This window comes from Pterocles gutturalis, unplaced genomic scaffold, assembly GCF_000699245.1.
Source record: "Pterocles gutturalis isolate BGI_N339 unplaced genomic scaffold, ASM69924v1 scaffold12419, whole genome shotgun sequence".
Lineage (NCBI taxonomy): Eukaryota > Metazoa > Chordata > Aves > Pterocliformes > Pteroclidae > Pterocles > Pterocles gutturalis.
This window is the reverse complement of record NW_010135950.1, coordinates 52,986-79,635: the sequence shown is the minus strand read 5'-3', so window position 1 is coordinate 79,635 and position 26,650 is coordinate 52,986. Positions and strand designations below refer to the sequence as shown.

The 26,650-nt window shown below is 44.4% G+C and overlaps 1 protein-coding gene across 1 annotated transcript in view; it reads right to left on the bottom strand.

The window, feature by feature from the left end:
* Window positions 1–16,939: 16,939 nt before the first annotated feature.
* Window positions 16,940–26,650, bottom strand: part of CFAP58 (cilia and flagella associated protein 58) — a 60,389-nt gene continuing 50,678 nt past the window's right edge. Inside the window, exons 15-17 of the mRNA XM_010082114.1 lie at window positions 24,312–24,431; window positions 21,307–21,440; window positions 16,940–17,060 (exon numbers count right to left, since the gene is read on the bottom strand). Of these exons, the coding sequence (XP_010080416.1) occupies window positions 16,940–17,060; window positions 21,307–21,440; window positions 24,312–24,431 (375 nt within the window). The remainder of the gene's footprint in view (window positions 17,061–21,306; window positions 21,441–24,311; window positions 24,432–26,650) is intronic.

Here is a 26,650-nt window from a genome sequence, read left to right as displayed (position 1 = left end):
CTGCGATTGGTGCATAATTGTCCACCAGCAAAGAACAATCTCTCAAAATTAGTGCTTGTCACAGAGCTCCAGACTGTCTAGAGCTGTACTTAACAGGGTTTATAGCCAAAATGCAGAAATCTGCTTTTGACCCCGAATTAAAGAATAGCCTTTCTGGTGGCATTCTCTCTGCAGCTGCCCCCTGCCTCCTTTTCACCCTCTTTCATGGGGGAATCTAGTTTGGCCTTAAAAAGCATCTTTGTTTTCTAGAAACTAAAGCAGCTACACGTGACCCACTGACTGCTCCCTCCACAAGACCCACAGGGACTCCAGGGACTGATGGATCCTGGTTCAGCATTACCTTACAACAGACACTGTGCAGAAAAGACAAGTCATGAGACAGGACTGAGGCTCAATGACAGCTGAAGGGGACATTCCTCTCCCACCATCAAAGCAGTTTCTCAAGGCACCCTGATATACAGTGGTTGGTCTGGCTGAAGCATCCCCCATCACAAGCAAATACCCCAGAACCTGTGTTGGGTGTTATTGGCTGCCCCAGCTCCTTCTCCTCTGTTTGTAGACAGAAATTTCATCATGGAGCCAAGAGCACTTCGCCATTGCAAGTTGTATTAAAATAAGCACATATATTTTAAGAGTTTCAGTTTCAACAAGTCGGCATATTCTGTTAAAGAGCATTTAGTTAGAAAGCTCCCAGACAGCTGTAATAGCATTCCATGTTTCCTTTTCATTCATAAAAACTGTCTATATTTTTAAGTTAGAAAGTGATGGAGAAAAGTTTATGTGCCTCCCAAATTGCATTGTTTAGTGGCAGCTCCTCAACTGGGAAAACAATAGCTTTAATTCTAAAAGGGAAGGGGAAGGCTGCAGAAACATCAATGGAGAAGATTAGGTGGGCTGGGGAGAAAAACAGCACAATTAGCTCCTGTCTGCACCCAAATGCTTTCTGTGGGCTCTTCCAGATAAGCCAGTAACAAAGCAACATAGTCAGGCTGCTCAGAGAAAGCATCTTTGTCCTTCTTCACACCCCAGCACACAGCTCAGCGTGCTCAGAGTCTCCTCTCCACAGTTTGCCTGCATTTGTGGGTTGCTCTGATTCACGCTCCATGTTCCCTGGCTCCTGTTTCACTTTAAGCTTCCCGGGTCTCTGCAAGTGCACAGACATTTAAGGAACTGTCCAGAAGTTTACAAGTCCTCCACAAATACCCAGAATAAACTCATCTCTAACATGGAGGCATTTTGCTTCCTTCAATCAGTTGCAGAGGGAAGCAGAGGAGTGGTTCTGAACACTTTTCCCTGGGTTTCAGCAAGCCTTCCTACTACCTCTTAGGTTGTCCTCTTCAGTTTTGATGCAGAGATAACTGTTCCCCTCCCTAAGACAAATTCCAGTTATATATTAGAGAAGGAACATACCAAGGCCCCAGTGCTAAAATACATCACATTTGGTAAGGGCACCTAGCAGAGAGTCTGGCACAAAAAGGCCAGGATCCTACACATAGCCTGGGAACAGGGGGGATCCCTCACACACATGCAGCATCTCTGGGACAGCCTTGCTGCACAGGAGGCAGCACGCCAATGGGAAGGAATGGAGGAGCAGGTGGGGGACCAAGCCCAGGGCCCCTCTGCACATACATGGTTGCTCCTGCAGCCCTGAATGTCTATTGCTGCTCCTCTGTGCTCCCTCAGCTCTGTCCTCCCTATCTCTTCCCCTAAATCCTCCACACCTGGGCCTGAGCTAAACCCTTACAGTCACCTATACAACCCATTACTGAGACAGGGTCCAAATATTTTGCCCATCTGCTTTAAACCTGGTGCCAGGCTGACCTTGGGTCAAACACACAAATCAAGGCTGGAAGATCACGACACTTCCAGCCTGATGTAGTTACCACTATATGCTGTATATACCTGGAAATCTTGACAGTAGAACAGCACTAGCTCTGCCAGCCTGTCTTTTAAATATGTGCTGTGCGTACGCTACCCATACGTCCATCACCAACACGATTATCATTTAAGTATTTATGCTGTTTGCTGCAGTCCTCCACAATAAATCAGGCTGCAGTATCAATGTCAAATTATAAGGCAAGATCATTTTATATAGTAAAGCAGTGCTTTAAAATTGCTTATGGCTGCGGTATTAAAAAAATAATAAAAATAACACCTACCCATAGTTCCAGAACAGCAATGACTTTGCATTTAAAAATGAATTAGATATTAAACAAAAATTATAACCCCAGAGGGGATAATTGCAAAAATGTAACAAAATAAAATAAAATTAGGAAGAAGAGGAAAGTATAGCTTCAGCTCTTTAAGTCAGAGCAGTTTTCTCATCCTGAACACACCGCAGCATTGAGGGGTAGCACATTGGCACAGCTGTGCCATTTTCATTGCATTCTTAACACCACTTTTGGTTAAAATAAGAAAAGTGACATCAAGAGCTAGTGTGTGCTGTGCACCTGCCCAAGCAGCCAGGGAAGAGGAGTCCTGTTGGTAGCAGTCATTTCTCATCTGAGAGTGCACGGTGGTCCTGGGTGCCTTGAAGCCCCCAGTTGCCACCACTCACCCACACAAAAGAACCAGGGAGATATGCACCCCAGAGCTAGGGAAAAGCCCACCCTGGCAGAGCAGCTCTCATGTGAGGCAATTTAGGACTCTTACTAATGGTATTTCTCTAATAATAAAGAATGATGCTGTTTGCTTCAAGGATCAACTTCTCTGTTACTTCCCATCCCATAATATCTGGTTACATATAGGGCCATTCTTGAATGAAGGATGGAGAGAGCACCATCCAGGAGCCCTGCAAAGCATTTGTGTATCAGTAATAAAGACAAGCAGTGCAAAAAAGCCAACTTGGTCGTACCTGCAGAGGCCTTCAAAGCAGTGAACCTGCCCTGAGATGGTAGAGCAGATCCAGGAGGATGCTCCAGTACTTAAAGTCCCATCACCCACAGAGCTCCTCTGCAGGACCAGAGGCCTCCTGGCACAGATAGGGAGCCAGGACACAGCAATAAAGGGCCATATGGGATAGAGGTAAGTCTTGTCCACACACATCCTGCATGTCAGAGCCTTTGCCAGAGCCTGGTGCTCTCAGGGAGAAGGGCAATGGTCGTCTTCTCATCCAACTCAAAAAGCAGAGACCTTGCAGTTCATTTGGACACTTCAGACTTGTTTGTGGACAGGGAAAGTGCCAGTCCATGGCAGGCAGTGACAAAGCCACCAGGAAAGTCTGTCCTGGTGGCTCTGTCACTGCCTGCCATGGACTGGACCCCCACCCATCCCGTCCTACCCATGCCCTCCCGGATGATGTTGTTTATGCATGTTTACATCTCCAACAATGGGCAGAACCTTTTCTAAAGCAGCTCCACCAGGAGTGCTTTGGCAGAGCACTGGGACAAAATGTTTCTAAAGTAGAGGCAGCACCATGTCTACAAACAGCTTGAGCAGAGCATGTTGGAAGAAAAATTCTTTTGTGAATGAACATTAGCACATCGTTAATGTTCTGAGGGAGGGACACACCTGTTGAGGTGGGACATGGGTGCTGAGGGCTGGGGTCCTCTTTCCAGTGGAGAACCAGCTGTGCCCCCCCCAAAGCTAATCTGGATGCAGGACAGTTGCACCCCCCAAAGGTCGACCCTGGAGGTGACCTGGAGGCAGGGCCCCCTCTCGAGGTGTGGTCCTAGACCTGTATAAAAGGTGAGCCCGAGCTGTACTCCCTGTCAACCCATCGCCACCCCACACAAGGAGTTTCTGCCTGAAACAAAGATTTCTGACTGAAGAGAAGATACATGGTAGAACAAGGGATTGGTGATGCTATCTGTGTCTCTGTCCCTCTCTGCCTCTCTGCCCCTCTTTCTTACTTTTCAACTCCATCTTCTCTCCAGCTTTTACCTCCAAATAATGATTGAGCCTTATTTAGTGCTTGCCTAATGGATAAGTGATGTTTGGTGATAATTGATAAGTGTGATTTGGTGCTTGACTCTACAAAGTTGATTCATGATGTTTTTGCAGTTGCTGAGGTAAATAAAATTGTGTTGTGTTGTTCCTTGAGTCATTGTCTGATGCTACCTAGCTGGTGCTCCTTTTTGGGGAATGACAAAAAACCTCTTTCGACCATCCACTGTAGCGGGGCAAGACACTGCCCATGATCCTTTGCTCATTCCCTTTAGCCTGTGCTCCCCGAGCATGATTTTAAATAATTGAGACCATAAAGTCCTTGCAAGTGAGACTGCCTCATGGCTGTACATTTGGCTGGTACATTGCAAATGAGATAAGGCTTTGCAGACCCAGCACTAAAGAAATCTGCTCCACTCTTTGCACTAGATCTGCTGCACTCCTCTTTCTTCCTTCCTCTTCTCCCCCAGCAAAGATCACCGATTAATTTTCCTGTGCAGGATACAATTGTTGCACTCACACATTGCACTATAAAAGAGGAACACAGTTTTGTACAGGAAACACTCAACCAATTCCTCAGGGACTGGCAGTTTGCACTAAGCCTTTAATAATATCCCTGTAAGACCTCCTGCAAGAAAAGCACGGTGGATTAAGCAGAGATGAGAAGACTCTGGCATTACGTGAGCAGGGCTGCAGGCTCTGTGCTTGCAGGCATCAGCCTGGGACACTTGAGCTGGGACACTGGGGAAGGGGCACAGGGTGGCTGCAAGAAGACCAGACCCCACTTTTGTACAGAGCTCAGCCCACGACAGGCACATCACACACTGAGCAACTGCCAGCACTCAACCTGCCACCCCCTGTTCCTGCAACATGCCCCTGCAGTGCTGCCATCAAATTCAGCTATTGCACAGGTACAGGCATGGCTCTCCCTACCTAGGAGTGGTTTTGACAAGTTCCACGAAACTGGGAATAACTCAGGAAAAACTGTATTGCTCCAAGTGCCTGCCTGCCCAGAAACGTCAACGGCCTCCAAGAAGCAAGGGCCAGCCCCTGCCAATGTGTTTACAGCTGAGCCACTCAGGACCTGGTGTAATGGTGAGGGCACCCACCACACAGGCAGAACCCTGCCAGCACCAGCACAGCTGGCTCCAGAGAGCAGTAACAAGTAAAAGCACTCCAGCAGGGTCCAGCTTACACCAAGGCAGCACTAACCCTGGCTCCACACTCCTGCCCAGCGCTCAGCCTCCCAACACAGGCACAGCTGGATCAACAGCAGGCACCAGGCTGCCCCATGGGCACAGTCCTGTCCCCTCTCCAGCAGACCTGGAGAAGCAGCAGGCAAACAGAGCAGCAGAGTCCCTTACATGAACACAACAGAAGTGCACGGGGATGGAGTGGGAGGGTGTGGTTACAGCAGCGTTCAGAGGAAGTTTGTGGAGCTCCCAGGAAGGAGACTTCAGAGATTCAGGCCAAAGGAAGATGTTAAGATTATGCAAATACTCTTCATGGGTCTCCCAGGAGTCCCTGGCTTTGCATCCCAAATTCTTCCTGCCCCTCATTAGTCTGTCTCTATCCCCTGCTCACCAAGCAGGACAGAGTATCATCCTGTTGTCAACAGCTACCACCTATCACCGAGAAAACACATTTTCTCCCTCATGCTCAACTTCTGTGCCAGACAGACTGTCTGTACCTGTCCTTCTCATCCATTATTTTAATTTCCCCAGTTGACACAATTTGGATTTGGGGGGTTGTTTTTAATTTTGTTGTTGCTTCTGCACAGCCTGGCTCCATGCACTCCCTCCACCCTCTCAGGATCCAGCAATACACTGGGCCATAAGAAAACCTTCCCACGAAAACCATATAGAAACTTCTCCCACATCATACACATCAGCCAAGGCAACAGGTATAGCTTGGAGAACAAAACCCTAACCTCAGAAAAAAATAATTCAAAACATTCAGTGGACTTCACAAAAACACAAGCTGGGTTATTAGTGCTTCCGTGGGGTAAGACATGACCAACACACACCCAAAGAGCAGGATATCAGAGATCTTCCCATCACGCGGGGACCAGGGCAGCTTCACACCCATTGCAGCAAGTGAGGCCCCTTACCATCATCCCCAGTTTGCAGAGCTCACTTTCCCCTCAAGGAAGCACCAAGCAAAAGGCAAGGAGCTGCCAAGTTGCTAAAGGCAGTCAAAAGACAGAGCCAAAACCCCCCTGGCAGACACACCAGCCTGGAGGCAAGATGAGCACTGGGGTGAAGTCCTTCTGGAGGACAGGCAGCTTCTGCCATCCCTGAACTCTGCAAGCAGAGCAGGGAAGCACAGGAAGCTGGGGCCAAGGGGCTTTGGCACCTGAACCACACAGTAAATTAAGTTTAAAGGAGGGAGATGGCATAAAGGTGCCGTAAATGCACCTCAGTGATTTACACGCAGCCCCAGCCCCGAGTTGTGGTTACAACCCCATGAACCAGCTGGCTGCATTTATCACCATGGCTCCTGTGAAACTCTGCTCCAGTTCTGGGAGCAGTTTCCCTGAACACAGCTCATGCTTCTGGCATTGCCTCGTCTTTCACATTTAGATTTCTTCTCTCTCTGCCTTTGTTTTTTTAATAAGCATCAAACTCTTCAGAAGTCCTAACATTTGCTCAGGCTCCCAGCCCTTCCCACCTTCCCTGCTGCCCTTCTCCTCAAGGGGCTTTCAGCCTGTCCTGCTCTAAAAATAATTCAAGAGAAATTACAGAGGAGTTATACTCCATCTGTCTCTGAAAACAGTCTTCGCGCTCATATTATTTGCCAGTGACACTCCATCACCACAATTACCAGTGCTATTTTATCTCTCTCTGCCTGTAGTGCTGACAAGGGAGCAGCAGACAGTGCTGGTGTTTAAGCTGAATAAGTCACTTAAATGCATTTATACCCCTGGACCACAACATACAGCATAAATCTAACCATCTATCATGCACCAAGTTGATACAAATACTCACCACGTTATCAGGCAAAGCAATCACAAGAAAAATGCAGGATGATTTGAGCTGCAGCTGCCTGCAAGTCTTTGACAAGGGCATTAGATGAAAAAAATTCAAAAAAAGGATGAAGCATCTCACCTAGACATGGCTTTTGCTGTGCTAACTCCACAGGGAAAGCAGAGACTTGAAAAACTTCTTGGTAGATTTGCAGCTAGGCTTGTAATATCCTAATCCAGCAAGGGATTGCCTGAGGCTCAGTATTGGAACTGGGTTCTTTTGTGAGCAAATCAAAGAGGAAAAATGCCCGGGGCCAGGATTCTTGGTATGGGGGACCTGGCTCAGGTCCTGGCTGCAAAGCATCTCTCAGCTGCCCTCCGCAGCTCTGCCCCACTGTCCCATCTGTGCACCAGGGCTGGGAGGTCTGTCCCCATTGCTGCTGTGCCACCCAACAGTTAAAAATTGGGAGATGCCTGGATCCTGCCGCAAAGACCCTGAACACCTTAAACACTTCTCCAAGGGACTTTGCCATAGACTTGACTGGGAAGAAATAACCACAATGCTTCCATCAGCCTGTCTGAGATGTGATACGGGTATCTCCCCTGAGCACCACTGAACCAGAGGACAAGGGAGGGGCAGCTTTCCCCAGGCACCCCAAGGGGCACATAAAGCTCAGCAGAGCTCAAGTGCTTCGCAACGGCCAGGTGAACAACTTGGTGGCGATGACATGTTGTGATCCTAGGCAAGAGCCATTCCTCCAGCAGGCTATTAACCCAATACCTTTATTCCCAGTTCCCTTCTCCTTCAACCTCAGCATAAGCCCAGGGCAAGATCAGGGGAGATGCAAGCCATGGTCTGGAAGCCTTGCATGGCAACACACCTTGGCATTTCTCTGCCTTGCAGGTGCTCGGAGAGGGGAGGGATGAAGGTACCACACAGTCAGATTAGGAACAACACTTCAGCCTCTCATCCACCCCGAGGATCAATGCTCCCAACACCTGCCTGCTCCCTCATCAACATTTTGCCCGCAGCATATCACTATATGGACTGGGCTTTAAATGGCAGCTTTTCCTGGTGGAAACATTGTTCAGCAAACCCAGTCTTGTTGTTTTTCCATGAGTCCAACAACACCCATGGAAGGGCTGATTTTCCTCTAGGATTTCCAACGGCTGGCTCTCCCATCAGGCGGCTGCCAAAGGCAGTTTCCCAAGGCCAGCTGGCCTGTGCTGTCACAGCCCTGGGGGAAGGCCTTTGCCAGCTTCATGGAGTGTTTAATTAAACCCCACCGGCTGCTCAGCAAACCCAGCCTCTCCCAGTGAGCTGGGGGAAGAGGGGAGGAGAGGGGCAGCCTGGCACCGGGAAGGAACGGGGCAGGGTACAGTGTCCCAAGAGCAGGATAAAGCTGTTTTGTCTGATGCTAGGAGGCAGGGCTGTAACACAGACCCCAGTACTCCTCTGTGCTGTTCTCATGTGAAATTTAGCTCAAGATCTGGCACTAAAAGTCTCAGTTTCCCATCCTCAACTCCAGCAAACCCCGCCCCCCCCCATCTGTTTCGGCCCAGGTGCCCACAGAGCACCAAAGGCAGCACATGGCCACTGCCCCCCTGCTTCTCTTCTTTCTTTAAATCCAGCTTCAACCCAGGCGGTGCAGGTGCCTGGATGAAAGCAGAGGCCCCGTGGTACAGCAGCAAGCCCCACCACTTTTTCCCCAGGCAGACCCTGGGCTGTTTGGATGCATCAGCTTCGGGGCTGGAGGGCAAAGCAAGTACAGCCCTGGGATGTGGGATGGTGCTGGGCAAAGCAGAGCTGCCAGCACATGGAATAAAAGAGAATGAAGAAAGCAAGGCCCCATCTGCAAAACTTGATCAAAGCCCAGCAGAAACCTGCATGCTGCCAGCAAAGGAAACAGGCAGGGCAGAGGCACCAGGCAGCAGAGCGCTTGGGTAGTTTGCTGGCAGCTTGCACTAAAGCAGATAGGAAAGAAAAAAAATATCAGTTATCCCTCAACCTGAAGTAAATTACAAGACGTATCCCTCAAGAGCACAAGGTGAAGCTCTTGATCAGACAAGCGATGCTGGCGGGTAATTCCCCTTGATATCGCCCGATTTGAATTTTAGTGCTTGTGAAGGGTGCATGACTGACAGCTCTGGAAACCGCAGGCATCCGTTCCCATGCAGCAGGAGCGGAGCGCACAGCCCCGGGCATGTGAGTATCCCCACACCGGCTCTGCTGCTGGCCAGAGCCGCAGGGACAGGCTGCGCATCTGGGGAAGGAGGACAGAGCTCATCCCCTGCTCTCTCCAGCCCTTGCACACCCCACCAGAGCTGGGCACATGGGGGCCAGCTGGTACCTCCTGGGAACGGTTATCTGCTGCATATTAAACAGGAAAAATCAGGTTTGCCACCAGAAATAGAAGATCCCCCAGGCTAATGAATCACGTATTTCTGACACCTCCCCACACCATGAGAGCTGGGTGGGAGCTGCAGAGACAGAGGTGGGGGGGTGTTTAAACAAAACATTGTCCCAGTACCAAGGAAGTAGTCTCTTGGACACCCATCCTCCCTTAGCACCTCCCCAGCACAGGATCCACCGTGGAGTCTACCAACAGCTGAACCCACCAGAAATGCCACTACCAGAGTCCCCACACTCTTGTAAGACAGAAGCGCCTCATTTCAGGCTGCTTGTCCTGTATTACTGACTGATCACGGGACAGCAATTAGCCTGGAAGTGGTTTGCATGCTGTCAACATTCAATATTAATGATGAAAGTCAGAAAAAAGAATAAAATAAAACCAGACTTGAATCCAGTAAGCACACATCATATTAAAAGCAACAAAGGAATTGTGCGTGATTAGATGCAAATGGAAATAGCTAAACCCTCAGCTAATGTACTCAAGCAGAGATCTGTTGACTTTGATAACCAAAGTTCACTTAATTGCTGACTTCTCCCAGTTAATACACAAAGCTCTAACTCCTCTGCTGTGCCGCATACCAATCGACACACTAATTTCTGCAACAAGGACAACCCGATCCACTCCAAAACCAAACCACAACAGAGGTTGCTTTAAGGAATTTTGAAGATAACTTTGGCAAGAAAGGCTGACTATTGAAACTGCTCCAAATTCAGGACTGGTGCAAGCACCAGGACTTAGCAAATAGCACACCACTGAACAAATAAGGCAATGCAGGGCTGATAAAGAAGGGTAGTCTGAGACATTTCAAGTCTGCCTGTCTTTTTCTTCTACAGCATCTGAATCAGCAAGGGACTTGGTAATTTCTGGAAGACTTGTGTACACTAAGTTAAAATAAAACTCCAGTGATAAGTTTTCCTAACCTGCCAAGAGGGAACACACCTGAACGGTAACACAGAAATTGCAGGGGATGAGGTAGATCAAACAGGGACTTGAAAGCAAGAATATTTATTACCCAGCCAGCCCCCTGAGTTTGCCCTGCCATTCAGCCATGCTGTGTGCCTCTGCACACCCTTCACCAAAGGCAGCCGCAAAGAGGCACAGCTCTTGCAGAGCAAAACCAAGCGATGCTGAGGATGTCCACAAATTGGTGAGTTACCACCCTTCAGCTGAGACGGGTAACTGAGCACGTGTTTGCTTGTAGCCTGCCCTGATTGCAGAGTAAAAAAGGCTTATTTACAATGCTGCTTCGGGCACCTTTTCATTTGAAGTGACAAAGGTAGTTTAATCAAACACATTTTACCCTGCAATCGGGGTCAGCTAAGAACACACCTCTGGTCAAGTCCTGCAGCTCAGCTGACCCAGGGTACCTTCTGGCATGATCATTTGTGATCACATAAACGTCAAAGAAGTCCTAGAAAATTGTGTTTTCCCACAGGAGCTGGGCACAGCACTTGAATTCTTTTTCTACTTATTTTTTTAAACATTTATTTTTTTTTTTTTTATCCTGAGCAGAGAATATTTCTGCAGAAAGTTTCAGGGTGCTCCTGGGGAGGAGAGACAAGAGCACATGTTGACCAGTTTCTTTATATTTTCTGTAGGAAAGAATGGTTAATCATCTGTATTCCAGTGCTGATCCCAAATACACCATTCACTATTTTTGCTTTTATCACCCTACAGCTTTCAATGAGGCTGAGCTATCTGTGTGTATTGCCACTACACAAACATAACTTGTTTCTACAGGGACACTCGGAAAATTAAGAGGGATCAACAAGAGTTGCAAATACATACTTCACTTGAAGTGCATTCAAACCCCATGTAGAGATTCTCATTTCAGATTAAAATGGCTTTAAATTACTGCTTAGTCTTCTGCCAAGAAAGAGCCCCGAGAAATGGTTCTTGCTGTGAAGTACTGTGAAGTTTAAATAGTCAAGACTGGCTTAAAGCATCACTGTTATATCCACTTCACACCTGGGCAGATTAAAGTGCCCACCATCAGAAAGGGAGGCTCCTTGAGCCTTGGAAGGAAACTGCAAAAATAACATCCTTCAATTTTTCTCTCTGAATGTTGGGTAAACTGAAAAGCTAAAAAAAAAAAAAAAAACAAAACCCACCAAAAAACACCCACCACACCAAAAAAAACCCAAAACCCCAAAAAGAGAGAGAAAGAAAATAAAACTGACAATATCTGCACAGTAACAAAGAATAGTAAAAATAAAGAAAATGGCTGGCCTGGGATCCACAGAAAGAGAGGAAGACTGCCCTTAAAGCCAGCATAGAATGTGCAAGTGAGAAATTCACTGTTAGGAAAAAGCTCTGACCAGCCATGACAAGGTCAGCCTGGCCAGCCTTTCATCATCCCTAGAGAATGGAATACCTCCTTGGAAACTGTGGAGTTTCCTTGAAAGCACTCAGGCTGCAAGACAGAAAATCCACAGATACACCCTGGTTAAGAAACAGTTCCACAATTTGTCCATGACTTAAAGATTTGGGTTCATCCTTGCCCTCTCAGAGGATGCACTGCAGGGAAGATGAGCACTGCACAAGCCAGCAGAGAAACTAGGAGCCCTAGCAGCGAGTAGCACAAGGGCTTTTGGCTGCACAAAGGCACTGACAATACCCATTCCTCTTGAAAACCATCTCTGTGAAAGTGCCTCCCACACTGCTGAAGCCTTGGCTGACAGCAGCCCGCCTGAAGAAGGCCAATGCTGATGCTGTGCCTCCCAGCCCTGCTATTAGATGCAACAGCCTAAAATACACGCTGCTTCTAGCCAAGGGCAAAGCTTACCTTCACCTCTGTTTCAGAGCACTCTGCAGAGTTTATCACTTGATGCCCACCCCCAACCCCTTCAATAACACTCTCTTTAACTTAAAACCCAATGCCTCTTCCCCTCCCGGTCATCCCACCTGTGGTCTCAGTGAAGGCTCAGCAGGACGCCCACGTCCTGAGCTGCATCCTGAGATGGCCACTGTGTAACTCCTGCCCTGTGGGTGGCTACTTCACAACAGTGCTCAATATTTGGAGACTCATACTAAGCCTCTTCACATCAGGGAGAAGCAAGGGCAAGATCACAACTTCACCTCCAAGCTGCCTTGCTCCTGCACCTGCCTGCACAGACCCAGCTGCTGAAGGCAGAGCAGGCCCCAGAGAAAGTCCAGCACTCTGTGTGCCCCAGCAGAGAGGTATCAAAGCACAGGAAGGATCTCAGGAGGTTTAGATCCTGTTCCAGCCCCAGAGCTGCATTCCCCCAGCCTTACCGTACAGACTTGTCTGAACAGCTCTACACAACTGTGAAGAGATATACAAACCCACCGAGGTCAGACAAAGGATTAAAAAGTTAACAAGTTCAGTAAACCTCCATAGCTGCTCCAATTCAGAGAGAAAACAAGCTGAAGGGTAAGGCTGAGCAGAGGAGCAGGCAGCTGCTTTGATCTCTGCCACATGCAGCACATCCTACAGATCCTGCTCTGTTCCTGCACGTGTGTGTGTGTGCGTGTGCATGCCACAGGCACAGCTTCACCTCCCCCTTGGAAAAGGAGGCTCCTCAAGCAAGCTCATGGGATGAGATCCTGGCATCTTTCTGTACTGTGAACAGCATAAATAGCTGATCTGTGTGGGGCTGCTTAAAAAGCCCACAGAAAGGAACAGAAAGAGCATCAAAATCAAGCTCCTGCTTTCAGAAGCACACTAAAAATACACTCTGCTAGAGAAGATGGCACAACAGCTAAACCACCTGCTAGGAAAATAATACTCAGTTGCTGAAGTGCCTAAATACAAATACACATTATTTAAAGACTCTAATTTGGCTAAAGGCAGTTGGGATGGGCCAATTTTCAGGAAGCGTCATTAACGCTTGAAAGGCAGGCACTGGTTTTGCTGCCTACCTTCTCTTTTTGACTCTGTTACTAACTTTACCCTCTGGTACCTTCACATGCAGCCCAGGAAATAAATCAAAGATCTATTTCTGCCTGCTCTTGCAACATACTTAGGGGACAACAGTTTTACCCTAACATAAGGATATGAAACAGCAGCCTGAGACCTGGCACTGTGGACTCACACAGTTACCAGCTACCCACCTGCAGACTGTGCTCCGAGACACAGCTGAGACCTCCACAGCAGCTCCTCATCTGCAGGAGCTAGGAGGGAAACCTTTCCTCTTGTTCACCTGAGCTTTCAACACCCAGGGTCCCCTTTCCTGTACAATCCATTCCTCTCTGTCCTGTGGCAGCTTGCTCTTTGAAAGTACTTAGAAGATGGCACTAAAGCTCCTCTTAAGCCCTGCTGTCACAGTGCAGCAAGAGCCAGCTGTTCTCTAAAGGACAGGAGACCACAAGAAACTCCCCTGCAGGGCTGAGCTTGTTAAACGGAGCCCCTGGGCCCAGGTGGGGCCAATCAGGGTGGTTAAGGCCCATTAGTGCTCGAGGGTCCAGCAGCTGCTGTTCCACTCACGGCAGAGTCTCTGCTCTGTAGTGCTGGTAAAAGGTCTGGTCTGTGGGTGCTGAGTATTCACCCTTTCCTTCTGTCTCCCCAGCCTGCGCTGGAGTTTGTAGCTCTCATCACAGCAAAGCCTGAGCTGTGACCTGTTTGCCACTGCTGTTGACTCAGCGGGTTCCTAGATTTACAGCAGCAGGACATGTTACTGGGTGTGTAGTATGTGCTCCTGCTGCTCTGAAACCACAAAGTGAGTGTAAATTAAGAACTGTATTTTTGTGCCATGTCTTTGTAGATAACAGGTGATCCCAGAAGGGTCATGCTCCTGCCTTTGAACTTGATAGTTCAGGGTACTGTGTCTTTCTTGTGTCCTGCTTGTACACTGAATACAGACCCACCAGACAAGATCACAGCTTAAGTTAGATGGCAAGTTACTTAAAATATTATCTACATATTGCAAGAGCTCTGAAAATGAACAATACTACATACTTTGCTCACTAAAAAAGACTCCAGGATAGATTTACTGTGCAAACCATTACAGCTCCAAACTGAAACAAAGTGAGGAAAGGTTTCTTCTAATTTAAGTGCTTCACCTCCATCTTTGCACGTATCTTTACATGAACAAGAAGTTAAAGATATGCTTGCTAGTTCTAGGCTTACATCTTGCACAAACTGGAATTCAATTAACATTATTCTGCAACAAAACTGGGAGAAGCACTTCAGAGCTGCTGCTCACAATGCAGAAGCGACTGAACAAATGACACTCTCATTAACGCTCTGCCTTTCCCTGCTGTGCAAGCCAAATCCTTGAACACTAAAAGCACCTCAGCATCAGCTGGGTTCACAGACATCCAGAGCGATTTTTCAAGCTCCTTGACTTTTATAGACTGGGGGGGAAGGGATTTCATGTGCTTTAATCCATTCTATTATATGAACTCAGAAATGGTTTTGACTCTCTGGCACTATAAATTAAACTGGCTGCAGTTATTCTATTCCTGATTATGCTGAAAGTTACTGGCAATAATTTGATGACTAAATTTTCTTGCCCTTTTTGTTTTTCTTTTTTTCCAAATTAACCTGTGAATTTAGTTTCCCTGGTAGTAAGTAAATAATGCAATAAAAGCAGAGATAGTGGCCAACACATTCACATCTGGATGATTGAAATTGTGGATTAACACAGTAAAAGATCTTTTACTTTGCAGGTGGAATTTACTGCACTCACTTCCCAGCCCTTCAGACTGGAAGAACATGTTGTATGTGAAAATCACAATTTTTTGCGCTCCTCTGTGTTTTTTTAAATCTAGAGAACTAATCACTCTTCAGGCATAAGTGAATTCAGCTTTGCAAGTCATTAGACAAATACCATCCTATCCATTTTAGAGATTTGGAAAACTCAGGTCAAAAATCATTTAGGGATGGAGCTAAAAATTGTCTGATTTGTGCCATGCAAGCTACTACTAACTACATCTAAAGAAAGATGGAAAAGAATCTGTTTTATTAGTCTATTCAAAAAAATATATTCAATTAAGGAACAGATTCCATCTACTTGGCTCCCCTTCCTTTGCTCTGGCCACTGTAACACCTTGTCTCCTAAACCTTGATCACAAACAGAGGGAAAGACGTACACAGACTTGGATTACCTCTGGATAAGTTACGGGGTACACTGTACAGTTCAGAGTGTAACAAGTTGCTTCTCTACAATGTGATGGTATTCTGGGAGTCTAACTGTGTCTCTCTCATTCATGTGAATTAGTAAATGTGACTTCTTATTCCCCAATATCAGTAAGCACAGCAGAGTCCAGCTCCAGGATGGATACTCAGGACCTTAACAAACACCAGCTTTTAAAAGCATCAGTAAAACCTGCTTGGGATCCCATCAAACTCAAGTGCCCATGTCAGTTTTCTCAATTATTCTAACTATAAGGACATGTCAGGTACACGAAAGACACAATTCAGACAGCATGACTGCCCTAAAATGATAACTTTAGCATAATGCACTTGACAGAGAAAAAGCAATAATAGCTATTTTGGGAACAAAAGAAAAATACAATGGATCTGATGACTAACTGTTCTGGTCCCCAGTGTAAAAGCAAAGTAGATCCCTGTTGTATTTAACTTGATTCTTTTGAATTAAACACTTCTATTAAAAGTTTCACACAGTAGCTTTAATATTTAATTATGTATTCCACCAAAGGAAACAACAAAATCTTTGCAAAGAGTTTTTTTTTATGCATGTGAAATATTTATCAGCATATCTCTTTGGACAAGTATTTTTATCCTCCAGGCTGGGAAAAAGCTTCCACATACAAATCAGTTTCAAAACATTTTATTTTACAGCTTGAAAGTTTTCTATACTTCAGCACCTCATGCCGTGACTTTGTTATTTCACTTGTTAATGAATGGTAATTAAATCTCTTTTGGCTGAAAAGGTTGGAGGGCTCCTGCTGTATTACAAAAACAATTTCAGAAAGTTACAAAAACGCCCGAATATCTAGAAATTAAAGAGCAAAGTTTGCCATGTTTTGAGTCCAAGTTTAAATCGCTTGGAAGGATTTATGTGGGAGAACAGCATGTCCCAGTCAGTGTGTACAGTCTCCCCAGTTGAACAGATATAATTATGTCACTTTGTGCCTAGCAGAGTAAACAAAATTGCATTCTTAACAAAATACATTGTGGCCACAAACTTCCTTGATCTTACTAACAGCTGTAGCAAACACTGCATAAACCCTATTATATACCACCTGCACAAAGAACTGCTACATGTCTACATCTAAGTAAAGACTTGTTAATTTTGCATTTGCTCTGTAGGGCTTGAAACAGCAGCCTATTAATTTTTCTTCTTTTCTGCTTTCTCATTTCATTCAGATGCTTTGAGTCAGAAGATAAATGGAGTGAGTGCTTACAACAGAGTCAGATAAAGGGGAAATAACCACATATGAAGGCATTTTGTGGTGTTATGTGCTAAATAGAAACACAGTATTGAAGAAGAGGAATCTGCATAGTCTACACTACTTAGTTACACCAGTGCAGGCTTCTGCTGGCATCATATGGGGAGATTTGGTCCACAGTTTGTAAACCAAAACTACATAATTCTACTATAAAATGCCTTTTCCGAAGGCAATACAGTGATTTCAGAGGGAAAGATGATTCTGATTTTATTTTAATGTTACAGTTTCTCAAAAAGCATCACACAAATAGAGTTTAGCAAGAAACTGGGAATGGGAATTTGATGAGATTAGTCCATTGCTAAGATGTAATTTTGGGAAGGGGTTTGTTGAGGGCAAAGCCCCCTCCGGTGAAGCGAGGAACATCAGACCTGTAGTGTGGAAACTCAGGCTCCATGTCAGTCAAGGATCGCTCCTTCGCCCTTTAAACAGAAACAAAGAAAAGTAAAATACATACTTCATTCTGCAGCCCAGTGATATTTACAAACTAAGGAAATCTGTGTCCTCCAGAGTTTCTTTGATGCAACCACGTATCAAGAGATCATTAAAAAACTGTTGATTAAAGCCTGTTAGGCTAAACTGCCAAGACTAGGTGTCTGTTTGGATCTAATTACAAGCCTACTGATGATTTTTGGAATTATTAAAAATTAGAAATAAATGAGCTCTTTCCATGCTGCTCCCCAAAATGGTCAGAGCACCTCATTAGGGCATGTTTGTATATGAGCTCCGTGACTTCAGATTTCTAATCACCATCCCATTCTAGCAAGTATATGCCTGTTTTCAAACAAACAGCTACATTCATCAAAGGCACAATGGGGAGATATTTTTTCTTTGTTGAATTCTAATGAATAAATGGTGTTATCTGTCATCACATTTTAACAAAGTTCTAGTGATAATTAGCATGCCTGTGACACTTGCAGAAAACTAACAGTGTGCTGTGGGTGCACTGATAGCCTCAGGAAGTTCGTCCATCTGAGGATCCAGGAGGGCTTGAATTTTCTGGCCTTCAGAGGAGGGAACTAGGCTGGTTCCACTCTCATGAGGTTGGGGAGATAAGCACAGCAGAACAAATATGAAGGGCAGTATTTCAAACTCACTGTGATATACCTGGAGGTTTCAAAGAAAGGTCCTGAGATATTTAAAATTAACCAAGTGCAGCTTTATGAAGTACTGGTTTATCATAAGAGCAGAGGTCTCAAGGCTTTAGAAGGTCAGTGCCATTACTTTTATTTTACAGTCATTGAGGCTGAGACACAAACATGACTGCAACCAGGCTCTTCCAAAATCTAGCCTTGTCACATTAGCACCCCTTCTCAGTCCCCAGTAAGGGAAAAGAAAACACTTCCTGGAATCAATACATTTATCTTTTTTTCCTAAATATCTGTGTCAGGAGAGGAGGAAGTCTGGAGGAGCCCTGTAGGGTGACTAGTTATACTTTCTTTTCAAAATGTAACCCATATGGAGGTGGAAGAATAGGTAGGCACAGATGAACTTGACCATGAAAACCATTTATAAATGTTTTTAATTATATCAATGTATCACTAATGTGTGTGCCAGCTGAGAGCACTAAAAACTAACATGCTACATTCAGATGGCCCGTCCTATCTCACTATTGGGCTTCCAACTTTTGGGAGATAAAATGATCCAGAGTCCATGCTCATTCTTTCTTAATGCTCCCATGGAGACAGCCAACAGATGTGTTCATCAGTATGGAAAATTCTATGCAGCCTAACACTGTAATATATTATGCAGAATTAATGTGCTAGAAACCACATGCAAAAGCTCCCAGTTACTACTGATATCCCTCAGTGCAGTTATTTACATATGTAGGACTGCAGGATCAGGTCTCTGGTGTGGATTTAAGCTTCATATTTTCTCACCAATCCTTATCAAGATCAAACTGAAACCCTGGTGCTAGAAGTAACTAGGAAAAGTAGTGAAACAGAAAAGGTGCCAGGAGCAGGAGGAGAGAATGGGAAGAGTGAAAAAAAGAAAGCCTAAGTTATCTGGGAAAGACAAGATTCAGAATCTGAGAGCAGAAAAAGAAGATTTCAAACCCACAACCAAAATCTTGAACATTGGATTCTCAGCTTGAACACAAAACAAAACTAAATTCCTGTTGTTGCTCATTATATTCCTTCAGCATCCCATGGAAAACTGCATTAGTTCAGTATCAAGACTTTAAATCTCAAAACATAACTGTCTTGTGCAAATCAATAAAAGCTTTAGATTATATCGTTGTGTGAAGTTATCTGAGAGTATTAATTCTCTTTGATACCAGGGTAGTCAATAATGCTATTAATGCTGTTGTCCTGACAGGATCCTCTTTTTATTAGCAAAACCAGCCACATTTATTTCAGACGTGATGTTAACATTAGCCAGCACGATAGAGATCAAGTCAGTGGTTTTGTGTCAGCTGGGATTTAGAGCAACCTGGGACTGTACAAATCAAATGGCCTTGGCTCTTTGGCTAGTGTCTACACACCAGGCAGTGTCTGTCCAGCCCAGTCCAAGTGTGGAATGGCTGTATGTCATGGCTGAAGGACTCCTTGGGGAAGGATCTGGCTGCACAACAAGTTCTCTCTATTGCAGAAAGCAAAAGACAGACATGTCATGCACAATTGGCAGTTTCAAGAAGGAAGGCTGCATGACAAGGTTGTTTCCTTTGCATGGCTGCTAGGCAATGCAAAGTGCAGTCTAGAGATTACAGAAGTTGCAGTTATCCAGGACTGCTATGCCCAGTTATGCTTTGGGGTGTGCATATCCTTCAAAGCAGGATGTGGTTCAACAGGTTTGACTGGGGAACAAAACAATGAGGGACAGAGGAGAGCAAAGCCCAGCACATGGCCACCTCTCAGCAGCCACAAAGGCAACAGAAGTGCAAGTCAGGGCTGACAGGACAGCACTGGTAGCTTCTCAGCCTGAGGTAGGAGCAATGAGATGCTATCGTCCTGCAGAAGCCCCACTAACAGCATCTGAATGTACTTCCAAAACACAGATGTCACAAAGACACAATGCTCATCGGACTACAGTCATGCCTGCCCACATGAACAACAACCTGACAAGCTGCACAAATGGCAGGTATCTATCCTGAACCTATAAACAGTGCAATGAGTCCAGCACTAATAGACTTGCACCAGAAAATTCCACTCACTGTGTATTAACAGACTCAAGTTCAGTCACCATCACATCACACGATATTTTTGCTTTACTTTAAAGCAGTTATGCCTCTAACAAGTTGGATTTTTTCAACAGTTATGAGGGGAATTAATTCTAGGTATGATATTACAACAAAGCATGGGCAAATTTCTTCTCATCTGATGAACAGAAAGAAACATGATGCCAAGGTCCAAAATGGAAACATTAAAACTATTGTGAAGATGACACTTAGCTGCTGGAAATGGATTATCAGGCATTATGGTAGCCTCGCATATTGATCCTAAAGCTGCAGAAAGCCCATTAGCACTGCACAATTGTTGCTAATTCCAAACATTAAGGTAACATTATGCAATTTGCAGATGGACAAAAGTCACTGTTTATCACTGACAATTTTGCTAATTTAGTCATCAAAACAGTTTGCTGGCTGAAATATGATTAAGGAAGAAATAGATACAGGAAGCTTTGAATTATATTCAGAAATGTAGAGAATTGTTGGCTTTGGTGTGTGAGGAAGGGAAAGGCTGAGGATGGAAAGGGGTAGAAAAACAAAAGCCATACGCAGAAATCGGTAACAGATCATCTCATCTGACTGCAGAAATCTAAGAAACTTCTCTTTAAAAGGAAAGTCCAATAACTCCATTTTCAGAAGTGACTAATAGGTTTGGTGTCCCAGCTTGGAGATTCATTATCAGAACAGCCTCATCTCTCATCCTCTGCAACTCAGGTCACTTTAATAGGCAAGCAATTGGACAACTAAGATCCTAGTTATTTTCTTTTAATCAAGAGGAGCAGCCGAATGGTCAGCTGTTGACTGAGAGTAGCACGGAGGTGTCATCAAACTGCTGTTGGTTAAGGAGAGACAGCTACCTCCAGGCAAGTTCTTAGGCTCCACCATCAAAAGGGTAAGACACCTGACAAAGCCAGACTCTAAGCTTTGCTCACTTTCCTCCATCTGGATGTAGGAAGGGAACAAGAAGCAGATGGGCAATGCTCTTCTCTGCAACCATTGGCAATATCTCCTGCCAGAGGGGATAGTCATCAGTCACAACTACCACATTTTGGAAACAACAACATTGTTCTTACACCAGGGTTATGTAGTTGCCACCTGAGGAAAGGTTGTCCCCCATAAAAGATGCTGTTTCATTATAATTATAAAACTTGTAAATGCATTGAGGTCCAAATAATGCTTGAGGGTCTCTTCTTCGATGTGAGAGACCAGACACTAATCTGTGTCTGCTAGTCACCATCTCACTGGTATGAATAATTTAACTGTACTGCAGAATATGTCAGTAATATCTCTGCTAGACTTTCTTATCCTGGTCATAGATCATGGTAAATCTAGACCAGAGTGAAGTAATACGGAGGAAAACATTCAGGAAAATTAGACAACAATATTATATCACCTCAGTCAAATTTGGCCATGTTCTGATCAAAAGGCTAAAGCAGGGTAAAAAAAAAAATCTGGTTCATGAAGAAAGCTGTATAGACAAAACTGTTGTTTTCCCATACTTGGCCTGTTGTTCCTTGCGTTTCTGAGCCAGATATTTCTTTTTCACATTCAGAAGCTCATTGGCAAGTCTTTCAATTTCATATTTGTATTCTTGGCTCTGTGATTCATACATATTCAATTCTGAGGACAAAACCTAACAAAAGGCAAAAAGAAGAAACAGGAGGTGTTAGTTTCCCTTACACATAAGTTAGTAATTTTACAAGCAGTTTTTCCTTTCACAATTGACTATATATGACATCGCCATTTTCCACCACATCTCATTTCCTACCATGATGTTTCATTTGATCACCTCTGCCCATCTAAGGACAACTTACAAAATTAAGGCTGTGCCATTTAACCACAATGAAACATACAAAATATGAACCACAATAAAAATATAAAATACACCCCAAGCATTATGGGAATGGTATTAATACATACATTAGCTCATAATGTTCTGGGACGCAAATTTGGATGAAAACTCAAAATGAAGGTCCTAAAAATAATAAAGCAGGGATTTATTTAATAATGATGGGTTTTATTCACAAGGATCCACTTTGTTACATAACGTAATGAAATCCACACAGGCAAAGTAGCACCAAGCAGTGTAAATACAAATGCAATTCTGCTTTCACGTGAATCATTAAACTTTTTTTAAAAAGTAGAAGCATACATAGTGTGTTTTCCTTCTCTAAGAAGGAGAATAGCTTGACCTGACACCACAAAATGGCATGCGAGCCAGTATGCTACAGCATACTGTGCCTGAAATACACAGTAGCAATTGACTGCATTAAGGATAAATGGGAACCGTATGGAAAACTTCAAATCACATTCAGTTTAGCTAAACTTTGGCTTCTGTTTTACATTTTCTACATTGTTTTTCTTCTCCATGGAAAGCTAAGATTTGCATAACAGCCTCTTTGTTTCCTAAGGGCCCATCTGCTCCTGCATTTTCTTCCTCATGGTTAGTATAGCCATGATTATGATGCAGGGAACAGGAGATGATGACTTCAGAGAGAGAGGAGTTATAGAAGCAGAGGAACTCCTGGGGAGACTGATCTTTCATGCAGGCAAGAAAAAAGGAAGATCAGCTTATTCTATCAAAGAATCACATTTAATATCATATTTTCAAAGCTTCCCACAAGATTCCTCCAGAACCAGGAAATCCTCCCTTCTACTGACATGGGATTAGGACAGGTTACTCTGTCATCCCTACAAAAGTTGCAAGTCTAATATATGCATACGCATTGCAAGAGGAACAACAGGAATTCAAGACTGGATTCTCAATGTATTCCCACTAGTTTGTTAAAAAGAAAATTAAATGGCTTTGAATTGCTTATTGAAAATCTTAACTGTTCAAGAAAAGGGAAGGAGAATAAGTTTAATGGAAAACTGATGGTGTCTCAGAATGCCCACGCACAAAAAGCATTTACAGCACTGTGCTGCACCCTCATATTCTAACAAGACTTTTCCTGTATTTTAATGAAAGAAACTAGCATAATGTGAAAAAAAGCTCTTCAACTGTTACTGGTTCTCCCTAGGGGAGACGCAGTATTAGTCTTATTCCCCTGATCTAATATACTAAGGAATGCGCACTGATCATCAAAAGTCTTCCTGAAGCCTCACTCCCCTGGATCCTCCTGGGATCCTCCTGGCCTGTGCTAAGGCACATGGAAAATAAGGGGGCGATTGGTGACAGCCAACATGGCTTCACCAAGGGGAAACTGTGCTGAGAAATTTGGTAGCCTTCTATGATGGGGTTACCATGTTGGTGGACAAGGGAAGAGCATCTGACATCATCTACCTGGACTTGGGCAAAGTATTTGGCACTGTGCCACATTACATCTTTGTCTCTAAATTGGAGAGACAATTGAATTTGACGGATTGACCACTTGGTGGATAAGGAATTGGCTGGATGGTCGCATCCAAAGAGTTGCAGTCAATGGCTCAATGTCCAACTGGAGACCAGTGATAACTGGTGTTCCTCAGGGGTCAGTATCGGGACTGGCGCTGTGTAATGACTTTGTTGGTGACATGGACAGTGGGATCGAGTGCACCCTCAGCAAGTTCGCCGATGACACCAAGCTGTGGGATGCGGTCAACACGCTGGACGGAAGGGCTGCCATCCAGAGGGACCCTGACAGGCTTGAGAGATGGGCCAATGCAAACCTCATGAAGTTCAACAGGGTCAAGCGCAAGGTCCTGCACGTGGATCAGGGGCAATCCCAAGCACAAATACAGGCTGGGAGAAGAATGGACTGAGGGCAGCCCTGAGGAGAAGGACTTGGGGTGCTGGTTGATGAGAAGCAGAACACGAGCCGGCAGTGTGCACTTGCAGCCCAGAAAGCCAACCATGTCCTGGGCTGCATCAAAAGAAGTGTGACCCAGCAGGTCAAGGGAGGTGATTATGCCCCTTTACTCTGTTCTTGTGAGATCCCACCTGGAGTACTGCATCCAGCTCTGGGATTCCCAATGTAAGGACATGGACCTGTTGGAGAAAATCTAGAGGAGCGCTACGAAGATGATCAGAGGGCTGGAGCACCTCTCTTATGAAAACAGTCTGAGAGAGCTGGGGTTGTTCAGCCTGGAGAAGGCTCGGGGGAATATCACAGCAGCCTTCCAGTACCTGAAAGGGGTCCTGCAAGAAAGCTGGAAGGGGACTTTTTACAAGGGCATGTAGTCATAGGACAAGGGGTAATGGCTTTAAATTTAAAGAGGGTAGATATAAGGAAGAAATTCTTTACTGCGAGGCTGGTGACACACTGGAAGAGGTTGCCCAGGGAAGTTGTGGATGCCCCATCCCTGGAGGTGTTCAAGGCCAGGCTGGATGAGGCTTTGAGCAACCTGGGCTAGTGGAGGGTGTCCCTGCCCATGGCGGGGGGGGGGTGGAACTACATGATCTTTAAGGTCCCTTCCAACCCAAACTGCTCTATCATTCTGTGTTTCTATGATTCCCCAGGATCACTAGTGAAGTAGTTCTGCAATCCTGACAGCCCCTCAGCCAGAGACAAAGGGCTTCTCTTACTTTCAGCTGTTTAGTCTTCTCTTGGAGAGTGTGCCGGTAGAGCTGCAACTGTTCTGCAGCTTCAGGCCCAGGCTGCCGGGCCAAAACATGCTTCAATTCCACATAGAGTTTCTCCTTTTCCTAAGAAAAAGACAAGAGGAAGAGTTCTTATAAAAATAATATAGCAGCAGCACAACTTGTGATGAAATCAACCTCATGGAAAAATGCAACTCAATCAGGAAGATATTTGCAGAAACAAATCTGCCTGTGTGTCAGTCTTTCCTCACTAGCCATAAGGTATTTAAAGTTGTTGTGATAGCAGTGGGAGAGCTCATTAAGAGAAACATCCAGCTACTTCGAACCACAAATGAAATACTCTTAAACACTGTCATCAGCAAACATGCTCTACCACAGAGAATGTAAAACAGTCACTGGAAAAGTATCCAGGGGTGGGAAATTAACTACTAGTAACTGTGCTTACTGCAATCTTTCTTCTTATGAGCCACATTGCCTTACATTAAGGATCACAGCTTCACCCAACAGGATGTGAGCAGGCTATAGAAATGTCAGGGAAGGACTGTACAAAAGAATAACTTCTTCCAAAGAAAATCCTGCAAAGCACATATAAACACAGAAACACACACACATAACCTTTCAGCTTAACTGCAGGGCCACTGGGAAAGGGAAAGAAAGCATAAACAGCAACAATTATGACTAACACAATTACCACCAAGTAATTTCTCTTTGTCATATGTCTCTTCTTCCTTCATGTTGCAACAGTATACTCATGGGAATTGGATATGGCCATGACCAAACAGAAACCACTTACAGCTTTCTGTACTGAAGGGTTTCTTTCTACTGTGTTTTGAGGATGTACTTGTTTTTAGTCTGAGGAATAAAACACACAACAAAGCCACCTCCATAGCTTTGCACATTACAATATTTTTATATCTACCCTATCAGACTAAAATTGTCATTATTTAACATCATTTAGGAAGAGCCCATCCTTATCTGGTACCTGGAGAGCTGGAATTAGAAAGCAGGGTTATTTGACTGGAAGTTGGACTAGCAGACTAAAGATTTAACTGAAGAAGACAAAAAATGCCTTTTTTTTTTATAAGCTCTGTCTACAACTCTAACCATAGAATTCTTATATCGCTGTGGGAAACAATGCCATCGCATTACCTAGAATTGCTACATTTGGCCTTGCTCAGTGGTTGAGCCAGGATTTTTAAAAGTGGCTTGTTGTTTTGAAGATATAAAATTCTAGGTATCGTCTTCAACAGCATGAGGAGTCCAGAGCTTTTAGACCTCAGCATTTTCCGAAAACCATGCACTACAATGGTCACAGGTTGAGGCCCAAAAACAGAAGCACTTCAAATCATAAATTGCTTTTGCAAGTACTGCCCTTAAACTCTGAATATCACTGAGGAAGAGCTCCTTATAAATGAAGTTGTTCACAGTTTGTCTCTGGAAAAATCAAAACTTCCTGAGACTCAGACTGAAGTTTTCATAGTGGCAAAAATTAAAATGAGAATTTATTCTCGGCAGAGAGGTGTTATATCACTCGAAGGGGTTTCCACTACCACCTTTTCTTCCTGAGGAAGCAAGATTTTACTGTAAGTTAAAAACAAGAGCAAAAGAAAAATCTGTCTTGTCAAAATCTGGCCAGTCAGTATTAACATTCCACCCCTGAATGTATCACAGATTTGTATTTTGGAAGTAGGTAACAGTAATTTGGATAAATATGGAGCAGTTGATGGATTGAAGGTCTTATGTGCAATTGTTTTCCAATTTATTTCTCTCCTAACCCTCTACAAGGGCCAACCATGCTCTTCAAATATTGTGCAATGGTGTGTATAATAACCCCATTTAGAGACAAAGCGTGCAATTCTATTATAAAGAGAATCTATCTTATGCAACAGAGACTCGTTAGCTGTCCGATGTATATTGTCTCCATAATCCAACAGAGGCAGAAACAGCTGTCTTATAATGTGCATCCTGTCCTTCCTTGCTAAGTGCTGTCCATCTCTTTTACATCTAGTCAATTAATTTGTCACTTGGCTAAAAGCACCATATGTCAGCAAAACAGTAGAAGAAAATCCTGGGTACTTCTTTCTTCATCAGCAAAAGTTTAAATTCACAGGCTGGCATTTCTATAATTTCTGACATTTTATCCCAGGATGAAAAAAAAAAACAAACCCAAAAAACCAAAAAAAAAAAACCCCAAACCAATTAATTTCAATTAATTTTAAAGTAGCAATCACCACAGTAAATCTAAGCCAGTCACAAGGTACATGTGATATTACCACCAAAAATGCATTGCTTACAGCAGGTACTTCTATCTCTACAAATAAGAA